This window comes from Galeopterus variegatus, unplaced genomic scaffold (assembly GCF_000696425.1).
Source record: "Galeopterus variegatus unplaced genomic scaffold, G_variegatus-3.0.2 Scaffold36, whole genome shotgun sequence".
Taxonomy (NCBI): Eukaryota; Metazoa; Chordata; class Mammalia; order Dermoptera; family Cynocephalidae; genus Galeopterus; species Galeopterus variegatus.
The window spans coordinates 1,327,700-1,352,779 of NW_007726147.1; the positions used below are offsets into that span (position 1 = coordinate 1,327,700).

Sequence of the window (25,080 nt, forward strand, 5' to 3'; positions counted from 1 at the left end):
CCGAACCTCGCTCAGCCAGTGAGCGGGAACCGGTCTGTATGTGGGATCCGAACCATCGGCGGGAGCGCCGCTGCGCTCTCAAGTGGCGCACTGTAGCAGTGCGCCACCGGGCCGGCCCAGAATTCTGAGCTTCTAATGAACTTTTTATATATAGTGCTCATGGAAATAGTGCTTAATAAATTTACTGGTACTAAAATGTTTTATATTAATAGCTTCAATTTCTGGGTGATTTACTAGAAAGAGCTCCGTATTTTTCCCCCAACATTGTATTATGATCACTTCCAAACATATAACAAGGTTGAAAGAATTTTATGATACCCGAATCCCGACCACTAAGGTTCTGCCATTATCATTTTCTTATATTTGCATTATCACATATCTGTGGATTTGTCCATCCATCCATTCCTCAGTTCATTCAGTACTCTTCATAAGGACTTGCTGGTTTTGTAAACAACTGTGGATAGAATTCTGCTTTTGCCACTAAAGCAAATTAAAGACTAGAGAGTAGAGAGCGATGACATTCTTCGCAATTTAAACTAGGAATACGTTTCTCTGTTTATAGCTTTTTTTTGAAAAAGATAATAAAGTGATAAAGAGTGGTAATTAATTTATTATCTATTCACTTATATTATGGATTAAATGTGTGCTGGTCAGGAGCCTAATTAACCACTCCTTTTGATGTTTCATTCTCTGTTACCTTCTTGTGCATAGGTCTCCCTTCAGATAAATCAAGCTAATAATACTGTTAGACTTTCACAGAGAAGCCACTGAGTTGGTTGAGATGTGTACTTTTTTCTAATCCCGCCGAAAAAAAATCATATTAATTTTTTACATGGAATGCTGAGAACAATTATGTTTTAATATTTTTATTTTTTCACCTTAACTTGTACAAACAAAATCATTTAAATTTCCTATTTTATTCCTCCTAGAGATTGTACATTAAGACCTTAATGGGGCCGGCCCGGTGGCGCACTGCTACAGTGCGCCGCTTGGGAGTGCGGTGGCGCTCCCGCCGAGGGTTCGGATCCCACATACAGACCGGTTCCCGCTCGCTGGCTGAGTGAGGTGCGGGCGCGACACCGAGGGTTGCGATCCCGTTGCCGGTCCCGGTCTGGTACGGGTGCGACACTGAGGGTTGCGATCCGTTGCCGGACACGAAAAAAAGACAAAAAAAAAAAAAAGAAAAGAAAAGAAAAAAAGACCTTAATGTATATAGGTCCCTTACTAATAATAGAACACTTTTATAATTAATAATAATACATAGCATAATTCTTTTAAACATTATTTGATTTTCCTAAAAGCCAAGTTAAAAATAGATATTTGAGGGCCGGCCCGGTGGCGCACTGGAGAGTGCGCCGCTTGGGAGTGTGGCGGTGCTCCCGCCGAGGGTTCGGATCCCATGTGGAGACCGGTTCCCACTCACTGGCTGAGCGCGGTGCGGGTGCAACACCGAGGGTTGCGATCCCGTTACCGGTCAATAAAAAAGACAAAAAAGAAAAAAAAAATAGATATTTGAGATTTCAAGTAAGAATTGGATTTAGTGAATAGCCAATTTGTTCTGATTGGAAATGGAGAAAGGAATGCAAGAAGGTAAAACAAGCACCTGATGGAAAAATGTCACCCACCTCAGTTTGAGGATGATCAGCGTTAACATTTTGTGTAATCTTACAGCCTTTTTTTCCTACTCATGTTTAAACAAAATTAGGATGACAGTGTCCAAGTTGTTTCATAACCTGTCCCCGCCCCCCCCCCGACAGTAAATGAATTTCCCCATTTGGCTACTATTCCTTTACAAAATGGAAATTATGTGGTCATCAAAACCATATGGAGGATGATAAACTGTTTCAAACCAAAGAGTATGTTATCAGGGAGAGTTAAGTGCCGGTTATCAGATCACTTGCGTTTGGACTGGTAGGAAAGGGATTAAAAAGACAGTGAAGCAATGTTACTGTTTAAGGAATTGGATCAAGAAAAAATGAGCTTAGAGCTGTGCAAGCAGTTCTCATTCTTAAAGTCAACTGAGATTGGACAAACTGGCCATCATTGCAGATGTTTTTATAATGTACATCTTAGTGGGACTGTTGATGTTTAGCAGATTTACTCATGACTGCTTCACATTGATGGATGAAAGTTTTTTAATGCATTAAATCCAGGTCAGTTTTTGTTAAAAAACAAAATAGCTTTGTTTCCGGCATAGGTCTCATTAAAGGGAGGTTTTGCTGCACTTGATTGGTAGGTTGAAACAAAACTCTGGTAAGGTTGGCAGTTCTTATCTATGGGAGTGAACAGAGAGATCCTTTCTCTCTTATTCATCTGGCAGGAAAGTTAATCTAGTTGCTTTCAGTTTAGGGAAGCAAGTTTTCAAAAGTGGCATTAATCTTCAATTAAAGTTGCTATGGGAAAGGAGAAGTGGGCCCGTGGCACCTTGTGGGCATATTCTCATGATGCTAATGATAGCAGTGTAACAGAAAACACTTCTCACTTGTGAATTAGGCATTTATAACCGTGGTAATGAGTGATGTTCTGAGAATGTCATGCTCAGCATTCTCCTCGTTCCTACCTTTTGATAATTCTGAAAAATCTTTTTAAAAAAATTTTCTTACAAGTAAATACGTTTTTAGGAGCCCCAGTTTCATAGAATGGTAACATTAAGAGAAACCTTAAGTGTCCAAGACCAATTAACCCAATGTAAAAGAAATTTATTTTGAATGCTTTAGTGCTCATCCCTTAGATAGTAATTTATTTTTCTCTCTAGTGAGAGGTTCATGCAGGAGATGAAACTGAACTACATTATGGTTTGAGTAGGACCTATGTTGGAGCTTGTATCACATTTGTTTTATGATTCTTGGGGGAGTTTTGGTGGTGGTAGTTCATTTTTCTTTTTTTCTTGTGTGTGTGTGTACATGTGGGTGATACATATACTAGAAAAGCCATTTTTTTTCTTATGGTTATAAATGAAGCTTGAGAAGGTAATTCCGTACTAAAACTGAAACTAGGTAGAGCAATAGTGTTTAATTGTGATTTTTAAGGCAATGATTGATCAAACCTATCAATGGTCTTATCTGTTTTCCTGTAACATGTATATTTATAATTACTTAGTTCAGAGGTATTTAACTTTTCCTTCCTTTGCACAATATAAGGAATGCTTTTAAATATTTATATGCTATTAGATATTTTTAAATAATACTGTTCCAACTTTCATCCTTTTCTATCTGATGTTAAGTATAAAGTTGCAGAATTAGCTTGAATACTGATTTCAGCTGGCGTGCAGTGGATATAGAGCAGCATCTTTCCAAATTAAAAACAAAGGAAGTTCCTGTGTGTAGTTTCCTGTCTCTTAAAAGCAAACAAAAAACCTTCTATAATTATTAAACTCCTTTCAGAGTTTCTCTAATATTAGTAGTATGAATTTTGTTATTTCAGTGTGCTAAATTTTTCCTGGATGTTCTCATTCACTTTATTAAAGATATTTTCTTAAAAGGTAAATGATTTGTTTTTCTTTTCCTTTATCAGAACACAACAATGGAGGAAACAGCTATATGGGAACAACACACAGTGACGCTTCACAGGGTAAGTTTCTGTTACAGTAAATAATCTGTGTATAACTCAGGATACTGGCAGCTTTTGAAAACAATAGAGAAAAGCCAGATGTCAGGAAGCCAGAAGAAAGGGGAAAATTTTTTCTATATTCTTTTGTTTAAAATTGGAGTTGCAATAAATTATTAAGGTCAAAAATGAACATGATTACTTTTTCATATATCCTTTTGGTTGTAATTTATTTGCTGTTTTTATTCCTAACTTAAGAAAGTAAGTGATTTTTAAATTTTGAGTGATCAAAGACTGTATATTATTCTAAATTATATATTGCTTCAACCTTTCTGAGTGTATATGCATGTATGGTTGGCTTGGGGTTTAAAATTAAACATAATAAAATTTAAAAGATACTTGTTGATTTGAAACATGTAGACCCAAGCTGTTGCTTAAACAATTGCAGATGGGTGGAGAAAGATTAGTAGTAAGTTTGGTAGGAGTGAGAAATTTGTCTGAAATGAGACTGCCCTAAATTTGAATTCTAGTTCTGACTTTCTCTTGCTTTAGAAATGGGCATGTGATCCAACCCCATTTGATAGCCTTGGTTTTCACATGTTTAAAATGGGACTAATGGCCAACTCATGCTTTTATAAATTCATAAATTATCTCCCCAAATTCTCCCCATCCTCACTTGGAAGAGAACTGACTCTACTGATTACCCTCTCCTTCAGAGAATGTACAGAAAAAGATTAGAGAATATTTAAATATAGGCCATATACTTCACATTTACTATTTCTACCAGTTGTATCCATGATTAGGAAGATGGAAAGAGGGAAAATTAAGTTCCTGGACCCTGCCCCTGATTGTCTCATGAATGTTTGAATCCTGTCCATAATAGATAAATTAATTATTAAAAAAGTGATTTCAGATAAGATATAGTCAGCTTTTTTATGTCTCATTAATGGTGAAGGAAATCATTAAATAACACTGACCTTAACTTTTCATTTGTAAAGCTGAAATATGGCCTTCCTTTGTTTGAAATGTTCTGATAGATAGCACATTTAAATCAGATATATATGATTAAACATATAAAACAATCATACCTTCTGACTGTTTAATTGGCCAGTCATGATATCATAATGATTTGGTATTATTTTATTACATTTATTTTTCTTAATACCTTTATTATTTTTATTGATGTAATTTGCATACAGTAAAGTTTATCCTTAATGTACAGTTCTGAGTTTTGACAAACACATGTAGTCAGGTAACACCACCACCACAATTAAAATATAGAACAATTTTATCACCCTAAAACTTTCCCTTGCACCCATTTGTAGTCAACCAGTCCTTTCACCCTGAGCACTTCACAATCACTGATCCGTTTTCTGTTCGTATACTTTCACTTTTTCCAGAAAGTCATATGAATGGACTCATACAATCTGTAGCTTTTTGAGACTGACATCTTACACTTAGTCTTACACATTTGAGATTTCTCCATGATGTTGTTTGTGTCAGTAGTTCCTTATTATTGCTGAGTAGCACTCCATTGTATAATGTAATAATTTATTCATTCATTCTCTAGTTGTGGTGTGCTTGGGTTGTTTACAGTTTTTGGTGATTATGAATAAACCTGCTTTAGTGTACAGAGGACATAACTTTTCATTTCTCTTGAGTAAATACTTAGGAATAGAATTGCTGTGGGTTGTGTGGTAAGTGATTGTTTAATTTTATAAGAAACTGCCAAACTCTCTACCATCTTGCATTCCCACCAACAGTGTATCCTTCACTTGCTCCTTATCCTCATCAAGTCTTGTTTGTTTGTTTTGATTGTAGCCATTCTAAGAGTTGTCTAGTGGTATCTCACTTCAGTTGTGCATTTCTCTAAATACTTGTGAACTTAAGTATCTCTTGATGTGCTTATTTGTCATCTGTGTATCTTTGGTAAAATGTATTCAAATCTTTTGCCCATTTTTAATTAGGTTATTTGTGTTCTTGTTATTCAGGTTTTTAAAAAAAATTGTAGTAAAATAATACATAAAATTTACCATCTATTCAAGTTTTTTGCTCATTTTTTAATCAGGTTTTTGTTGTTGGTTTTGTGTTGTAGGAGTTCTTTATATATTGTAGATATAAACCCCTCATCAGATACATGATTTTCAAATATTTTCTCCCATTTTGTGGATTGTCTTTTTGTTCTGTTGGTTGTTACCTTTGGTATACAGAAGTTATTATTGAGTTTTGAGAGTTCTTTATACTGTTTATTCAGGATGCAGGTTCTTTCTTTTTTTTCTTTTTTTTTTTTTTTTTTTTGCTGGCCAGTACAGGATCTGAACCCATGACCATGGGGTTATAAGGCTTCACTAACCAACTGAGCTAACTCACCAGCCCTACATACAGGTTCTTTATCAGGTATTGTTTTGTAAATATTTTTTTCAGTCTGTGGTTTGCCTTTTCCTTCTCTTAACGGTGGCTTTTGCTGAGTGTAAGTTTTAAATTTGGAAGAATTTAAATTTGTTAATTTTTGCTTTTAGCAATCATGCTTTTGGTTTCATATTTGAGAATTCTTTGTCAAATCCAAGGTTACAAAGATTTTTTCATGTCTTTTCTTCTAGAAGTTTTATTTCACTTAAAATTTGTATGTACAATTTTTAAAAATTAAAATTTTTTTTCATATGGGTGTCCAATATCTTGAGCAGCCATTTTGTTGGAAAGATTATCATTTCTTCATTTAATTGCCTTTCTTCCTTTGTCAAAAATCAATTTACTGTATACATGTGGGTCTATTTCTGGACTCCCTAGTCTGTTCTGTTGATTCATTTGTTTGTGCCTTTACCAGTTATTTCTCCTTTGATTACAGTAGCTTTACATTAAGCATGGAAATCAAGTATAAATCCTCCAAAGTTGTATTTTTAAAAATTGTTTTGGATATTCTAGTTCTTTTGTTGTTCTATATAAATTTTAGAATAAGCTTGTCAATTTTTACCAACAAAATAATCTGCCAGATTTTATTGGAATTGCACTGAATCTATAGATTAATTTGGGATGAATTAACATCTTAATACTGAGTCTTTCAAACTGTGAACATAGTGTATCCTCCCATTCTTTGATTTCTTTCATTACTGTTTTGAAGTTTTTGGCATACAGATTCTGCACACATTTTGTTAGGTTTTTAGTTAAATATCTAAGAGTTTTTGGTGGTATTGTAAATGGTATGTAGAAATACAATTCTTTTTTTTATTATTTTTTTTATGTTTATTTATTTATTTATTTATTTATTTATTTTTATTTTTATTTTGTCAATATACAATGTAGTTAGTTATTGTGTCCCATCACCAAAACCTCCCTCCCTCCTCCCTCTTCCCCCTCTCACCCAGATGTGTCCCCTCCATTTTCTCGTTGTAAGAACTTCAAAAAAAAAAAGTTGAGGTTGTTAAATCTTCCTCTCCCCCCCTCCCTTTTTTGTTGTTGTTGTTGTTGTTGATGTTGTTGTTGCTGTTTGTTTGTTTTTGTGTGAGTAGTGTGTGTGAGAGTGCGTGTGTGTGTATGTATGTGTGTGAATTGATTCATTCACCTTTAGCTCCCTCCAATAAGTGAAAACATGTGGTATTTCTTTTTCACTGCCTGACTCATTTCACTTAATATTATTCTTTCAAGGTCCATCCATGTTGTTGCAAATGGGAGTATTTCATTCGTTTTTATAGCTGAGTAGTATTCCATTGTGTAGATATACCACATTTTCCATATCCACTCATCCGATGATGGACATTTGGGCTGATTCCAGCTCTTGGCTATTGTGAAGAGTGCTGCAATGAACATTGGGAAACAAGTATACCTTCGACTTGATGATTTCCATTCCTTTGGATTAGGATGGCCAATTCTTTTTTTTAATATAGCAACCTAGTAACTTTTTAAAACTTACTGGTTCCAGGAATTTTTTTTTATAGATTCCTTTGTATTTTTCTACATAGACAGTCATGTCATGCTTAATAGAGGCAGTTTTATTTCTTTCTTTCCAATCTGTATGCTGTTTATTTCTTTTTCTTGCCTTATTGCACTGGCTAGGTACAATAAGCATGTTGCTGAACAGGAATTGTGAGCAGACATACTTGTCTTACTCCTAATGTTGGGTGAAAGCATTCTGTCTTTCATCATTAAGTATGTTTTTGTTGATGCCCTTTATTAGGTTAACGAAGTTTCTTTGTACTTCTTTTTTGCCATTCATTAGGTTGAGGAAGTTCCCTTTTATGTTAGACTACTGAGAGTTGGTTCTTTTCCAATCATGAATGGATGTTGAATTTTATTGATGCTTTTTTTGGCAAGGATCTATTGGGATTATCATATGGGTTTTCTTCTTAATCTGCTGATATGATGAATTTCTTGCTTTTTGATTGTTGAACAACCTTGCATTCCTAAGGTAAATCAATTTATCTATTTTATATGTTGTTGGATTGATTTGCTGATATATTTGTTTCAATGTTTATGAGCAATATTGGTCAGTACTTTTTTTTCTTATATTATTTTCATTAGGTTTTGGTATTGGAGAAAGCTACTAACCTCAAAATAAGGAGTTTGAAGTGTTTCTTCCTCTTGCAGTTTCTGGTGGAGAATAATGTCATGTACAATTGACATTATTTTTCCCTTAAATATCTAGTAGAATTCAACAGTGTAGCCATCTGATGCTAGAGTTTTCTTTGTGGGGAGGTTTTGAATTACAAATTCAGTTTTTTAAATTTTATGTTGGATTATTCATGTTATGTATTTCTTCTTTGTTAGGTTTTGTTTGTTTGCTGGTTTGTTTGTATTTTGTAGCTTTGGTAGTTTATCTTCCAAAGTATTTGTCTCTATCATCTAAGTTGTTAAATTTAAGGGCATAAAATTGTTCATAATATTCCCTTTTTTTTATTTTAAATTTTTATTAGCCTATTCATTTTTACAAATTGTGGTATTTCTTTATACCCTTTGCCCAACCTGTCACTTCCTAAACCCCCTCCCCCCTCCCTCCATTCCTTATTTTTAATGTTGAATGGTCTATTATGATGTCCCTTTTTTCATTCTTGATACCAGTAATTATGTTTTCTCTTATTTCTTGGTCAGTCTGGCTAGAGGTTTGACAATTTTTTTTTTTTTTTTTTTTTCCTTTTTTTTTTTTTTTTATAAATCAATTGTGCCGGCACCTGTTTATCCAGTGGTAGAGGTTGGCTGACATCAAACATCCAGGTTATTCTGTCCACGTGGATGTTAAATGCCTCTTCTGTGGGTGAATGCTCTCTGGTGGGCCTTAACATGTGATACATGTGATACAAAGATCATTCTTCATGTACTTTACCATATCCCTACCCACATGCCTCTTTCCCAGATTTGTACACAGTTTTCTTTTTTTTTCTTTTTGTCCTTTTTTTTTTTTTTGAGACTGGCCGCACCGCGCTCAGCCAGTGAACACTGTGAGCGCACCGGTCATCCCTATATAGGATCCGAACCCGCGGCGGGAGGGCCGCCGTGCTCCCAGCGCCGCACTCTCCCGAGTGCGCCACGGGCTCGGCCCCGAGGTTTGACAATTTTACAGATCTTTTCAAAATGCCAGCTTTTGTTTTCATTGATATTCTTTATTTTATGTTTTCTATTTCATTGATTTCTGCTCTTCATATTTTTATTCTTCTGCTTACGTTGAGTTAAATTGCTCTTCTTTTTCATAGCTTCTTTAGTAGAAACCAGATTTATTGAAGACCACAGGGTAATTTGCCATTATCACCTTACACTTGTTTTCTCTAATATAAGTAAGCAAAATAAAATGAGACTTAAATTGGCTAAAATATGTGTCTCCTTTGTACTATTTTGCTAGGTTTTATTAGGAATTCAGGTGTGGGGAAGTACTAAATATATTTATTAAAGATCTGTGTCACATTAGCTTAAGGGATGTGGGGAAAGATCCTGAACATTGAAAAAACAGAATCTGATTTTTTTGAACATGTTGAAAGTGTCATACTAACTCATCATGGTAGATAATACTCAGGCAAGTCTGAGAACTGTCTAGATTATTAGTGTAGGTTCTATTCTGTACCTCATTTCTTTCTGTGCTTTAGTTTTCTTTTGCCACAAGAGGGCTACAAGCCCAGAAAAATGTCATCAGAAGATACAGGTAATTCCTTGGTTTTTAAATATGTTAACTGTTACGCTGGGAACACAGGGCTGTGTTGCCTCTGAGCCTCATCAAAGAGAGACTGTGACAGAATGGAAGTCCTAATAACCATCCCTCTAGGAATTGGTTTTTGAAGGTTTTTTAAAAATAGTCTTGTCAGTGCAAGTTGATAGACTTAGACCAAAGCATAACTCAGTTGACTTCATTCTCTGAGGGTGCATAACAGTACTTTCAGTTATCTCAGTCCTGTGGTGGTCTGAGTTGATCCAGAATAAAATTTAGTCTTTCTAGAGCAGAGTCAGCAAACTTTTTCTTTAAGGAACCAGATAGTAAGTAAATATTTCAGGCTTTGCAGGACATAAATCTCTGTCACAACTACTCAGCTGTGCAGCTGTGTTGCAAAAGCAGCTGTAGCTTTGTTCCAGCAAAACTTTCTTTACAAAAATGGACAACTGGCTGAATTTGGCCTCTGACCCATAGTTTGCTGACCACTAATCTAGAGCAATGGCTTTCCAGGTTTGTCATAAAGAGGAACCAGCTGAATCATCCCCATCCAACAGAGATTTTGATTGAGTTGGTCTGGGATGGGATTCCTACTGTTTTTAAAATATTAATAATATTTTTTAAATATTTAATTTTTTTAAATGCTCCAGTTTGAAATGGAGGGCCATGGTCTCTGGCACCACAGTTAACACTGACAGAGGAACAAGAAAGTCTGTTCTTTCTGAGGTGAACAAGTGGGCTTTTGGCATTGGTAATAAGTGAAGGAGATAATTTGAAGTTATATTCTTTTGGCAATAACCTGTAGTATAGATACTCTGTATTGCCAAGTAAGGGCAAATCCATATTCCTTGACATATGATAGTCATTTATAAGAAAGGTCGAGGTAACTTTGAAACGAATAAAAATCCTGTGAACTAAAACATTTACTGCTATTCACCATCAAGAGTAATATATGATATGCTTCATTCTTCAGTTTGCATTCTCAGAGGAAACTTTCTTCATCTTAGAATGCTAGAATCTGTGGAAATCCTCCTCCCCTTCATTCTTTAAGGCTGAGTAATTTTTTGGTGTTCTGCTGTATATCAAACACTGTTGTAGACCTTGGAATTATATCAGAGAAGAAGCAAGTTCCTCATGGATTCTGATCTCTCCATTGGTCCTCAGTAACAGATGAATGTATGAGGGCACTTCAGAAAGTTCATGGAAATATTCATAGTATCCTTTATGTTTCCATGAACTTTTTGAAGTACTCATATACCTCAGGAGAATAGGGGCCTACCCCATCAACTGCATTATAACTTTCTCAAGGGTTAGAAATATTAGTCAATTTCATATTCACCCCTTAATGCTTGGTACTTAGTTATGCCCAATAAAATTTAATTCCCGAGGAGACCAACAGTGTTCAACAAAGTCACTCTTAGGTCTACAGCAGCATAGTCCAGTAGCAATGTAATGTAAACCATATATGTAAGTTTAAATTTTTTAGTGTTCCCATTTAAAAAAAACAGGTGAAACTAATTTTTGTAGATCTTATTTAACTCAATATATCCAAAATATTAATAATTTCAACATGTAATCAATATTTAAGAATTGATATACAAGTTGAGCATCCCTAATCCAAAATCCTCAAAAATCTGAAGCTTTTTGATTGCTGTCATAATGCTGTAGTGGAAAATTTCACACCTGACCTCATATGATTGGTCACAGTCACATTTTTTTTAATTGTTAAAAATATTGTATAAAAATACCCCCAGGCTGTGTGTATAGGATGCGTGCATAAATGAATCTCGTGTTTAGAGTTGGGTCCCAATCCCAAAATATCTCATTATGTTTTTGCAAATATCCCAAAATCCAAAAAAATAGGAAATCCAAAATACTTCTGGTCTCAAGCATTTTGGGTAAAGGATACTCCACCTGTACTTCACTTTTTTTCATACTGTCTGAGAAAATTGGGGTTTATTTTATAATTTCAGCATATTTCAGATGAGCAAGCCATAAGTCTATGGGCTATCATATTGCAACTGTAGGTCTGTAGCTTAAGATGGTAACTACATCCAGAGTCCTGTGTTCCACCTTTCCTGCTACCATAATACATCTACACTTTCTTTACTTTCGTGTAGAAAGAAAATGCATATATTTGGTGGATTCTGAGGAAAGAGTTGGTCTACTCCACTATTTTATTTTCTAAAATAGAATTATGTAAAAGATTAAATAAATATATACTAAAATATTAAAAGGTGATGAAAATATATTGAAAGCAAGGAAACTAGTCAGGAGATAATCTAAGGGTGAGCTGATAAGCGTTTCAACTAGGGAGGTGCTTGGATAAGAAGTAAACTTGGCACACAGGTCCCAAGACAATACAGTGGGGGGAGAAAAAGTCTTTAACAGCAGGTGTTAGGACAGCTGGTTAACCACATGCAAAATAGTGAATTTGGGCCCCTACCTCATACCATATACAAAAATTAACTTAAAATGGATCATAGACCGGGCCGGCCCGGTGGCACACTGCTACAGTGCGCCGCTTGGGAAGTGTGGCGGGGCTCCCGCCGAGGGTTCGGATCCCACATACAGACCGGCCGCTCACTGGCTGAGCGAGGGGCGGGAGCAATGCCGAGGGTTGCGATCCCGTTGCTGGTCCCGGTCCGGTACGGGCGCGACACTGAGGGTTGCGATCCGTTGCCGGTCACGAAAAAAGACAAAAAGGAAAAAAAAAAAAAAAGAAAATGGATCATAGACCTAAATGTAAGAACTCAAACTATAAAACTCTTAGAAGAAAACACAGGAATAAATCTTTGTGATCTTGGGTTAGGCAGTGGTTTATTGGATATGATGTCAAAAGCACAAGCAACAAAAGAGAAAACATAAATTGGACCCCATCAAAATTAGAAACTTTTATGCTTCAAAGGACACTATCAGGAAAGTGAAAAGATAACCCACAGAACAGGAGAAAATACTTGAAAATCATATATCTGATAAGGGACTCGTTTCCAGAATATATAAAGAACTCCTGTAACTCAACAATAACAAGACAAGTAATTCATTTGAAAAATGAAGGCTTTGAAAAGACATGTTTCCAAAGAAGATATACAGGTATATAACAAGCACATGAAAAGATGCTTAATGTCATTGGCATCAGGGAAATGTATATGAAAAACCACAGTGTGATATCCTTTTATACTCACTAGAATGGCTATAAACACAAAGACAGACAATAACTAGTGTTGCCAAGGAAAGGGATAAATTAGAACCTTTATGCATTGCTGCTGGGAATGTAAAATGGTGTAGCCACTGTAGAAAAAACAGTTTGGGAGTTCCTGAAAAGATAAGCATTGGAGCTACGATGTGATCCAATAATCTCACTCCTAGGTATACCCAAGAGAAATGAAAACAATGTCCACATAATAAGTTATATGTGAGAGTTCATAGAAGCATTATTCAATATAGCCAGAAAGTGGAAATAACCCAAATGTCCATTAGCTAATGAATAATGAATAAACAACGTGTTATATATAATGGAGTATTATTCAGCAATAAAGAGTGAAGTATTTATACATGCTACACCATTGATGAACCTTGAAAATATTATGCTAAGTAAAAGAAGCCAGTCATAAAGGACCATATATTGTATGATTCTGTTTTTATGAAATGTTCAGAATAGGTGAATATATGGAAAGTAGATATGTGGTTGCACAGACTGGGGAGATTGAGGGATGATGGCTAAAGGGTAGGGAACTTATTGCTAGGATGATTGTAAAATGGTGGTGATGGTTGCACACCTGTGAGTATACCAAAAACCATTGAATTATACACTTTAAAGGGTGGATTTTATGATAAGTGAATTATATCTCAATAAAGCTGGTCAAAAAAAAGTAATCTTACCTATCTATTGAGCAGCTTCAAACTGCTGATAGATATAAGGCAAGCATTTAAGCTCAAGCAAGCAGGTAAGCTAAGATAGGCTTGCTTTAAGTGGTATAAGGCTACTATTTACATTTATAGAGTGCATTATAAATGTTTCAAACTGTTAGTTTTATTTAATTGTGAAGTAAGCATTAATAACTGCATGGAGCAAACTGAGTCTCAGAAAGGTCTAGTGGAATGCCCCAAAAGAGCTAGAACTTGAACCCAGGTTTGGCCTCAGCATACAATGCTATTTCTTTATCTTAAGTTTAATTTTGAATTAATAAAAATATTTTTGGAATGTAATTTCTGAAATTCAGAACTTACGTAATCCTGTCACATAAACTGCATGGAGGTCACTATAAAAAGTAGGAAATTTGGTAAGGCAGGAGGCAAAGTTTGTTCATTTGTTTTTTAAGTATAGAGTATTGGTGTTGAGGCTGATTTTTGTAGGGAAGATGGCAGTTTTGAGAAGGACAGTTGGAGGTGTTCTTTAAGAAGCTGGAAATAGGAAAATGGAACAGGAACAAGAAGTGAAAGCTGTAGTCTGGGAATCAGAACTGTAAGAGTCACTGTGTAAGAATACGTGGAGACACACAATTTGAGTAGCCATTGGACACAGAGCTTAAAAAATAAAAATAAAAAAAGGAACCAATCTGACAGTCACAGAAGATTTAAGCAACATTTTGAGAACTTACCAAGGTAAGGTAGAAAATCGGTAGAACTTGGTTGGGTCTTGTGACTTGAAATCTAGTGTGGGCTTACTACTAACTAATTTTGAATAGGCCTTTAAAATCTCTTGTGACTTCGTAGAATTGTAGTATACTAAAGTTGATAAAATCCTAATCTGTTTTATTCAGATGAGAGAACTCAAATTTATGGAGGTCTAATTGGCAAGTAGGAGAGAAACACATAGGACCCAAGGCTTCTGGTTTCATTTGTAAAAAGGGAGTTGGATCAGATGATTGCTGAGAATCCATTTGGTTTTAAAATCCTGTGATCTGGGCCGGCCCGGTGGCGCACTGGATAGTGCGCCGCTTGGGAAGCGCGGCAGCGCTCCCGTCCGAGGGTTCGGATCCCACGTACGGACTGGCTCCCGCTCACTGGCTGAGCGAGGCGCGGGAGCAACGCCGAGGCTTGCGATCCCGTCGCCGGTCCCCGGTCCGGTACGGGGGCAACACTGAGGGTTGCGATCCGTTGCCGGACACGGAAAAAAGACAAAAAAAAATAAATAAATAAATAAAATAAAATCCTGTGATCTCAGTGGCCACTGTGAAAAAAAAAATGACTAGGAAGTTTCCATTGAGTGTTGAGGATTGGGTGGAAGAATAAGGGGGAAGGAGTAAGACTAGAATTGGTGAGGAAAGTTATGATTAGGTTAGCTGATTGTGCAAGTTTGGCATGGAAAAAATGGGAGAATAAAAAAGGCAACAAGGGGGAATCTTGAAGTAGGTAACTGGGCATATTTGATGGGAACAGAGAAGAATCTTCGGAGAAGAGATGAAACAGTTATTTCTGCAACTGAGTCAGCTTTCAAGAACTTTTTTTTTTTTTTTTTTTTTTGACCGGTAAGGGGATCACAACCCTCAGCACGGTGTCGTCCGAACCATGCTCAGCCAGTGAGTGCACCGGCCATCCCTATATAGGATCCGAACCTGTGGCCTCGGCACTACCAGCGCTGCACTCTCCCGAGTGAGCCACAGGCCGGCCCTCAAGAACTTTTTTTTTTTTTAAGGAATCCGGGTGGGCAAACCTTTTCTGTAAGAGACCAGATGGTACAAATGGTAAATAGCTTGGCTTTGCAGAACATAGGGTCCCTTTTGTACCTATTCAGTGCAAAAGCAGTTGTAACTGTATGTAAAGGAATGGGCATGGCTAGTGTCTAGAAAAACTGGACAAATAGCTGAAAAGATTTCAGGCCCCTTGTTCACCAGTGCTAACACAAATTCAGTTTCCTGACCAGGCAAATATGTAAACACGTAAATTATTGCTGCTTGTGGGTGCTTATGGACTCAAAAGATTGAAATATGGTGAAAATAAAATTCTTTGATGCCCTTTCTTCTATCTCGAAAAGCTAAACATTATCTCAGACATCTCATGTTAAACATATTTAAAAAACACTATCTTTTGACACACCTACAAAATTTTTATGGTAAAGATATATGAGGACAAAGTCTCTTAGTCTAGTTCTAAGCATGTGATTGCCTCAGAGTAATACCACTATCAATTTTGATTACTGAAAACAGTAAAATTTAACACATACCGTTTCTCTCCCTGTGTTTTGAAATGGTTTTTACTATATCTAGATTATATAGCTGTTATATCATTTAACCCTTTAACCCTCATTTAATCTTAGTATGGTAAATAAGTATATATGTAATGCTTATCACCGGTTCTATCCATGTCTCTCGTTGTTTTATCAGAAAGTTATTCTCTATTAGATTCCTTAGGAAGAGTTTATGAAGAAAGTATTCCCTGTGTTCTTGCATGTTGACTGTTTTATCTGTGCCCTTTACACTTGAAGGTCAGTTTTGTTGGATATAAAATTTTTGGCTAAAATCTAGTAATTTTATTTTAATATATCTTGGTGTTATTCCCTCTTGATTGATTTTCAGATAACTCAGATATCTACAGTGATGTGCACTGTTTAAGTATGTAGTTTCAATTGTCTCAAGAACAGTTATCAGGAAAGCTTTTTATTATAGTTTACTATTTTTTTTTCTTTCCTTATTTTGGTTTGCTTCTTTAGGGACTCCTACTATTTGTACGTTATATCTCTTTTTGCCTCTTTTCAGTGTCTGTACTTTTTTCTCAAATCCTTTTTATAACATCTCTTGCACCATTTCTTTTTGGTTTTTAAAAAGTTTTCTGCTTTTCACTTTGTATTTCTCTTAAGATATTGTTTACATATTTGGTCTTGAATTTCTCATATCTAAAATGACTTTTTAAAATTTCTAATTTGTTCTTGAATTCTGTTACTTATTTCTGAGTTTTTCTAATTAAGTTTTTTCATGTTCTGCATCATTTTCTTAGTGCCTTTTAGCTTGTTTTATAGTAGTAAGTTTTGATCCTTTTTTTTTTTTCTTAAGCACTCTTTTTGGTCTTCTTTCATTGTCTGTAGGGGTCTTATTCTGGTACATATTATGTTTGTGCATTATCTATGTGGGGTTTTTTGTTGTTGTTTTTTTTTTTGTTTCTTTTTGGTTTGGGCTTTATTTGGCAGCTGGCCGGTACCTATGGACCTTGGTGTTATCAGAACCATGCTCTAACCAACTCAGCTAACTGGCCAGCCCTTGATACTCATTATCTTTTATAGTAGCTTTATAGGGGGTTTGATCCCAATAGTTTTCTTTTGCTCATTTTTATATAAAGTTAGTCTTTTTGAGTGTTTAGAAATTGGCTTGGTTTTCTCACGTGTGCGCTCACATGCATGTACATGTGCTAAACAAGTCTCATAGCTAGTTGTACATTCCCAGCTGCTTGCATTTTGCACTTCCAAGGGAATCTATTAGTCCCCTGGTTTTGTTGTAAATGTCCATGGATTTTTGGTTTATGTAGCTTTGCTCTGCCTGTTTTTATTTGGGAGTTCAGGAAGATTCAACCGTGTGTACTACCGTTGCTGTTAATTTTTCCAGAATTCTGAGTTTTTAGTGCTCAAGTTAGTGCTAGTATAAAAAAAGACAACTCTCTATAAAGAGGAATAGAATTAAAATTAAACTGAATTATCAATCATATGCTTGTTTCAGCTCGCTAATCTGATAAGCCACTTTGTATCAGGCCCCCTGCAGGGTTGTATTGAGCTGGAATATGTAAATGAATATGTGAATTCCTCCCAAATGGGGCCTTGATACCCAGCCTACTAGTGCCATGTGTTAAGTAGAAATGTATACATGTGCTCTGGGAGGTGCTCCTGTGAGAAGCAAGGATGATTTTATGAATGAGAGGGCACTAAACCTAGGTTTTGAAGGAAGAGCTGAAGCTTGCAAGATTGATGAGGTGCTAAAGGAATCCTAGGCAGAGAGGAGGAGCAGAAGCATTAACATGACAGGGATCAGTAGTTAAGCAGGTTTAGAGCGAAGACTGGGATTCTGGGAAGCAAGTTGGAGTTGTATTTAAGGCTATTATATGCTAAGGAATTTGGACCTACTGGGTTAGGTCTTTTAGAGTGATAATGCTGCCAACATGGTGAAGGATAAATTGTAGTGCAGTGGAGGTAAGAGAAAGTGTGGAATCACTGAGCCCTTTGAAATTTTTTGATGTTTTGGTCTGATTTTCACAAAACAATTAAGGTTGCAGTTGGCCCTGGCTGCTTATTAGAATCACCTAGGGGCTTTAAAAAAATAAAAATGCCTGCCAGGTCACCTCCATTTTTACTTAATTGGTATAGGTCACATTAGCAAGCATTTTTGAAACTGTTTGCAAATGATTCTCATCTGTAGCCAGGGTAGGAAATCAGATTTTTTCTGATTAGTCATCAAATGAACTGTGGCAAGTCCTGATGTGGCGGGATTATATGCCCCGGCTAGGTGCCTGAACTGCATGGGACCCAGTGGTCTGGTCTCAGTTTTAGGTCTTACCTCACTGGGGCCCAAACTGCACTTACTTGCTCACAGGTAATTCTTAAGAAAGTATCTTCTCATCTCTGCCTTCCTATTGGAAGTTCCTGATGTTTTTTTGGCATTTCTTTTTCTTTTCTTTTTATGTTAAATTTTTAAATAAAAGAATTACCAAGCAAGATATAAATGCACGGTATTAAAGTACCTAGAGTAAAAGCCCCCCCACCTTTTCCATGGAGGAAAAAAGAGAGGGAAAGAATAATCCTTTACTCTTGGGTGTTTAGGTTTTTTCCAGTATTTTGCAATTACAATCTGCGATGAGTAAACTTGTACATGTATATTTTCATACTGTTGGAATATATATATGTATCTTCATGATACATTCCTAGAAACTGGTTGTTCTGTCAAAAGATAGTGCATTTTGTAGTTTTGTTAGATATTTCCAGATTCCCCTACTAAAGAGTTGTAGCAGTTTGCATGCCAATCAGCAGTGTCTTCTTAGAGTGCCTCTTTCCCTTCAGCTTCGCAACAAAATGTGTTGTCACACTTTAATTTTTACCATTTGTGGTGTGGTTTTTTGTTTGTTGTTTTTGGCAGCTGGACAGTACAGGGAATGAACCCTGGACCTTGGTGTTGTCAGCACTTCAATCTAATCACCTGAGCTAAATGGCCAGCCCTTAAGTGTGGTTTTAATTTTCATTTATTTGTGTTTTAACATCTCATATATCTTTTGTAAATTGTCTGTTTTATCATGGGGGGGTGCTCTTTTTTTCCCTCTCCTTTTTAAAGTAACTTCTAATACCAACATTTTCAAAGTATGGCCTATAGACCCCTAAAGGTCCCTGAAACCTTTTGAGGTTCAAGGGCAGAACTATTTTCATGACAAATGAAAATGTTTTTTGTCTTCTTCACTGTGTCATTTGAGTGAAGGTTCAGAAGCAGTAGTGGGTAAAACTGTGGGCTCTGTAGCCCACAGTTTGCAGTCATTGCCACAAATTCATAGTTTGGCTTAAAAGAACAATTCCAGTTTTACTTCAGAATGACTTGAAGCAGTAAAAATTGATTAGTTTTACTGCATCTCAACCCTTAAGTACACTTCTTTTCAATAGTCTGTGTGTGGAAATGGGAGATGTGCACAAGCTTTTCTGCCTTATTCTGAAATACTTGTGTGATTGTTTGAGTTGCAAGCTTACCCATCTCTGTATTTGTGTGTTGGGGAGGCGGGGATGGACACCATTTTTACTTGAAGGAATGATTGTTTACTTGAAGGAATGAATGGTTATCCAAACTTGAATATTTGACAAACATTTTTCTCCAAAATGAATGAATACCTGTTGCTTCAAGGAAAACAACTCCGATAGTATTTGCTGCCAACAATAAAAATTGAATTTTAAAACAAAAACTAAAATTTGGAAAATTTTTACCTACCACTGCTTTTCAGTACATAAGGACTTTTCTGATGAGACTGATGGTGTTATTAACATGTGATATAAAGAAATGTATTCTGAGATGTGTCATCATTTGAAAGACCAGCCTAAATAGGTAACCAGTGTTTTCCAAAAGGCCAAGGCATGCTGTTATAAAATCATGCATGGATAAAATACCCATTCAGAGTGCAAAATAGTCCAATGGCTGTTCATTTAACAGTACAAAAAGTTCACTGATACAGTTTCAGATTGTCTTTTAGGAAACTACTGCTTATCAAGTTTTTGGTGTAAAATCAAATGTGGATATTCATAATTACCTAAAAAGGCTACTAAAGTAACTCCTCTCTTTTTTAACTACATATGTATGTGAAGCTGAATTTTCCTTGCTTTAACAACAACAAAAAAACCCATATTACCACAGAGTTTCAAGTGCATTTTCTTGAACTTTTTTTCCCCTTAGCAATGAATATTGGGTTTTGTCAAAGGTTTTTTTCAGGACCTTGGGGATAATCATAGAATTTTTTTCTTTAGATTTATCCTTAAGATTGTATTATACTGATGGATTTCTTAATATGTTAATGTTGCATTCTTGGAATAAATCCCTTTATAATAGCATATTTATGTAGTATTGTCTTTGCTTATTTTTGTTTCATCCTTTTGCACAGATGCGCATGAACAATGGGCTGTTCTATGGGGGGTGCTGTCTATCATGGACAGTCGTTATCAGGTTTCAATATCAATGTTATAGTTGCTTCATAAGAATTTATAAGCTTTCCTTCATTTTCAGTGTCCTGGAACAATGTATGGACCATTGAGGTTGTTGATATTTTGGTAGAATTCCCCTGTGAAATCATCTTTGCCTTGTGCTTTTTTGTGGGATAATTTCCTCAAAATTTTCTCTATTTCTTCTCCAGAAATTGGTCTGTTTAAGCTTTTTATTTCTGATAGAGTCAATCTTGATAATCTATATTTCGCTAGGAAATTATGTTTTATTTAGGTTTTCAAATTTATTTGAATTTGCTTGAATTTGCAAAGTAGTCTCTTATGTTTTCTAATGCTGTACTAATAGGAATTTCTCTATAATCATTTTTTATTTTATTTTTGAAATTATAAACTTGCTTCTGTGATTAAGAATTTACTGCGTATTATCAAATGACTGGAAGAGAGGAGATTGAATGTTCTCGATGCAAAGAAATTATGTTTTGTAGTGATGAATATGCTAATTATCCTGACTTGATCATAACGCATTGTACACAGGTATTGATATTCAACTCTGTTCCCCACAAATATGTGTAATTAATTGTTTCAATTAAAAAAAACTTGCTTCTGGATGTTTTCAATTTTGAATATTCTCTGTTTTTGAGTTACAATGAGGGTATGGTTTTGTGTAGTTGATTTGTTATTGTTATATTATTTTTGGAGGATATGTAGAGAGAGAGAGATTCAGGTAGTTGCCATTGTCTTCAGCTACCCAGAACTTTTCCCATTATTAGTTTCTTTTTTTCACATTAACCTCTTTTGGTATTAGCTTTATTGCAATAAAATTCATATATCATACAATTAATGTATGTAACTTGTTGGTTTTTTATATATTCACAGAATTGTGCAGCCATTTTTAAGCATTTTCATCACCCTGAAATGAAATCCCGTACCCATTAGCCATCACTCTCCAATCCTTCCATTTCTTCCCTAGCCCTAGACAACCACTAATCTAGTTTCTGTCTCTATAGATTTCCTTTTCTGAACAAAGTGGAATAATAGAATATAAACAGACATTTGTGACTGGCTTTTTCACTTAGCATAATGTCTTCAAGTTTCATCCATGTTGTAGCAAGTATCATTACTTAATTCGTTTTTATTGCTGAATGATATTCCATTATGTGGAGATATCACATTTTATTTATCCATTCATCACGTGATGGACACTTGGGCTGTTTCACTTTGTGGCTATTATGATTGATGCTGCTATGAATATCTGTGTGTTAGACTTTGTGTGGACATATGTATATACCTAGAAGCGAAATCAATGATATTTGCTCTCTTTTAAGAAGAGGTTTGTTTTGGGGGCTTTTTGCCACTTCAGTAGGCTTTGGGAGGGGAGGGAAGGTCATGACATATGTCCTGTTCATGGTGGATGTGGTCTCCTCTGTTGTGGACTGGATAGCTGAGTAAGGGAGCTGTTAACCTTTATACTAACTGTGGTTTGGATTGTAGAACATAGTATAGTACAACCTTATACAAAAACATACTTCTATGGTTTTAGTGACTCTGGAGCCCTAACAGAATGCATGATGACATCTTTAGACTACTCTTGAGCACTTCATTTCCTTTTTAGGGAATGGTATGGATTTCTTTGAGATTAGGTGATTTTTTGATAACTCGGAAATATTTTGAATTTTTTCTGTACTGGGCTGACCTTAGTCGTTGTGGTAAAGATTTTTAGCTCTTTAGAAATATGTAGCCTATTATAGTTTACTTTAGTTAAAAGTATAAGTAATTTAAAAATATTTGATATGATGCATCTGTACCTTCTATTGTATACAGTGTGCGTAAGACATTGTTATGGTATATTACTGCTACAAAGATTTTTGGAATACTCGAAGCAAGTTGAAATAACTGACACATGATTTTCAAAGTTATTGATATTTTATTATGAAAAAATGGCAAAAATGGTGTATATGTTAGGCTGTAATTTTCTAAATCATTTGCTAGTGCAAACACTGGGCACTGCCAATCCCCTCGGGGCCCCTTCTGAAAATCAAAAATAAATTCAGGATTTCAGTGTTCACAATTTTGCAGTGTACTTTAGTTCTTAAAGAACATTTATATAATTAGCAATTGTTAATATTCTGTTATGTACTGTATTTATTAGCATATATAGTCTCTTGCAAGGACAGATAATTTTAGTATGTAACTATACAAGTGAGTGTGTGTAGATCACATATATAAGATTGTAATTCTTATATTCTAATTCTTCTAGATTGTAGAGTATGATAATAAAGAACAATTGTTTTTGTCCTTAATAGTGACATTTTACTGTAATTATTACTCTAGGCTCCTGGATTTGGATTTGGAATTGCAATATCTGGTGGAAGAGATAACCCTCATTTTCAGAGCGGGGAAACTTCGATAGTAATTTCAGATGTGCTGAAAGGAGGACCAGCTGAAGGACAGCTACAGTAAGCATGCTTCTTCTCTGGGGCACTTGTTTGACAAGCACTGTTCCTGTCCCCAGTCACTGGTTTACTGTCATAGTGATTTTGCTGTATTCACACACTACGTGTGCCTTGGTTTATTTAATAATTTTGCTTAAATTGACATATGCTTATACTTAAGAAAGAAGCTTTATCTCTATCATAAATGGAAAACTAGTATCACTTTAAATAGAAGATAACTAAAAATAAAAATAATGAAAAAGAAAACTTGTAACTCAGTTTTAGGTGGAATCTAGCCTTCAGGAGCCTCTCATCCCTAGTCTTGCCCTTTTTGTTTGGTAAGATTAGCAAAATAAAGAGAAACAAAAGATTCCAGCAAGAAGACAGACTATAATCAGAAGGATTAAAAGAAAATTGGAAGGAGAAAGACTTTACTTTTTAAAAGGGGAATGAATAACACTTTCCAGCTTTTATGACTTAGTATTTCATGCCCTGTAATTGTACCACCAAAAATCATTCTGTTTATTGTGGTAGCTGTTCAGTCCTTTGGGGAAACATTGTGTTAATGGTTAAAAAATATTAATGACCCGTGGTTATTAGTTACTTACTAAATGTTCTTGTGAGAGATCTGAAAGTAAATCGTTTGACATTATTTTATCATTGATCTGAAGACAAATAGGTTAATTGGCCCATAATTAGAATGTTTGTTTTGAAGTACATATCTTGAAAATATCTTCACAAACTTAACTGTATGTTTTTCTTTAACATGTTATTTCATGACTTTGTTTTTTCCTGTAGGGAAAATGACCGAGTTGCAATGGTTAATGGCGTTTCAATGGATAATGTTGAACATGCTTTTGCTGTTCAGCAACTAAGAAAAAGTGGGAAAAATGCAAAAATCGTAAGTGTCTTTTTTTTTTTAAATTTAGTAAAAGTACCAAACTTAACTATGGATACATTTCTGGTGTTTGAATTCATCCTTTTGCTTTAAGACGATGAAAATTCAAACAGTAGTCCCAAAGTTAGTTGTTTATAAGTAGGAGGAGTGTTTCTTCTCGTACTGGTGTGTTTTGTCACTTCTGTATTTTCTCAAAGTTCAGATACCAGAATTTTTCCAACTGAAAAAGGAAACAGGGAGAGGGGTGGGGAAGCATTTAACGATTACTCCTTTATGGCTTAATGCTGCTTTCTCTTTTAAGTACTTAAGTTAGACTGGATCTTGGCATAAGTCCATTTGAAATATATGGTCCTGTTTTCTGGTTTAAGATTTATTTACTGGACAAGTTTTACATTGCCCCTTGAACCCTTACATCATCTGCTATTTTCCCTGGTATTATGATATAGTTTGAGGAAAGAGAAAGTATAAGATTTTCTTTATAGAACTGTTCAGGGTGTATTTAATGTTACTGTTTTACTATATATAAAATCTTTATTTCATATTTCTCTGAGAAGTCACTTTTTTTTTAAGTAAGGGAAAAGAAGTTCACTTAACTCTTGATAATTGTCTTTAGTCACAGTTAAAAATTGGCAAATGTGGCACAGAATAGATTTAATGTAAAAGTCTTATTTAAAAGGATATCCACATTTAGGAACACATTAGCTCCTTCACCTACCTTGTTCCTGTCTAGTTTTTGCCCACCTTGCCTCTGAAAAGACTGATGAAGACACTGCTTGAAGCCTTAGCTCAGGTGTACAGAACAGGAAGATGAGGTTGGATTGTTAGGTTGTCTGTCATGCTTTGTCCATTGAGAATCTTTCTACCTTCCAGCTGACACTCAGAACCACAGTGGACACAACAGAAAGGATGGGAGGTGGTGTGAAGGGAGGCTCGCATTGAGTTTTGACCTCTGGGAGATGTAAGAGCTGAGAAGGGAATTCCCTGAGACAGTGCACCAAATAGTTGTGAGGCCCTCTCACCCTGTGTGGGCTGCCATGCTGCATGGCTTATCTCTGTACCAGCATCATTGCTGATGAGGTGAGAGTTTTCTCACATTGCAGTAGAACCAGTATTTGGTACTGCATTGTTCCACATAACAGACATCTTCTATTTTGTATGTTTTCCCAACCTCGTTGTGATTGTATTTTTACAACTATGTTATTTTAAAATTGCAGTTAGTATACAGACTGCCTAGTGTATGATAAAGTTTTTAAACAGTTTTTATAACATGAGATTGTAGTGTTTACAGGAGCAAATGGCCAATTCTTATGACCAATTTTTTTGGTTTTTATAAGTTCAATAAGCTTTAAATTTCTTGCTTTTGCTGTTGATCCTGAGCTTATTCTACCTAGCTGGTCATATGTCTATCTACTTGTTTAGATACTTTTTAAGAATAACTTCCTAGGAGTGGCTTTTGAGAGTCAGAGGG

General features: G+C 35.5%; 1 protein-coding gene across 4 annotated transcripts in view; it reads left to right on the top strand.

Moving 5' to 3' along the window:
• The window catches only part of TJP1 (tight junction protein 1), a 244,214-nt gene that overhangs the window by 156,450 nt on the left and 62,684 nt on the right, over positions 1-25,080 (top strand). For all 4 annotated transcript variants that reach the window (XM_008571114.1, XM_008571122.1, XM_008571130.1 and 1 more), the window contains exons 2-4: positions 3,514-3,570; positions 22,614-22,738; positions 23,513-23,615. In XM_008571114.1, coding sequence (XP_008569336.1) covers positions 3,523-3,570; positions 22,614-22,738; positions 23,513-23,615 — 276 coding nt within the window. In that variant the 5' untranslated portion in view covers positions 3,514-3,522. The remainder of the gene's footprint in view (positions 1-3,513; positions 3,571-22,613; positions 22,739-23,512; positions 23,616-25,080) is intronic.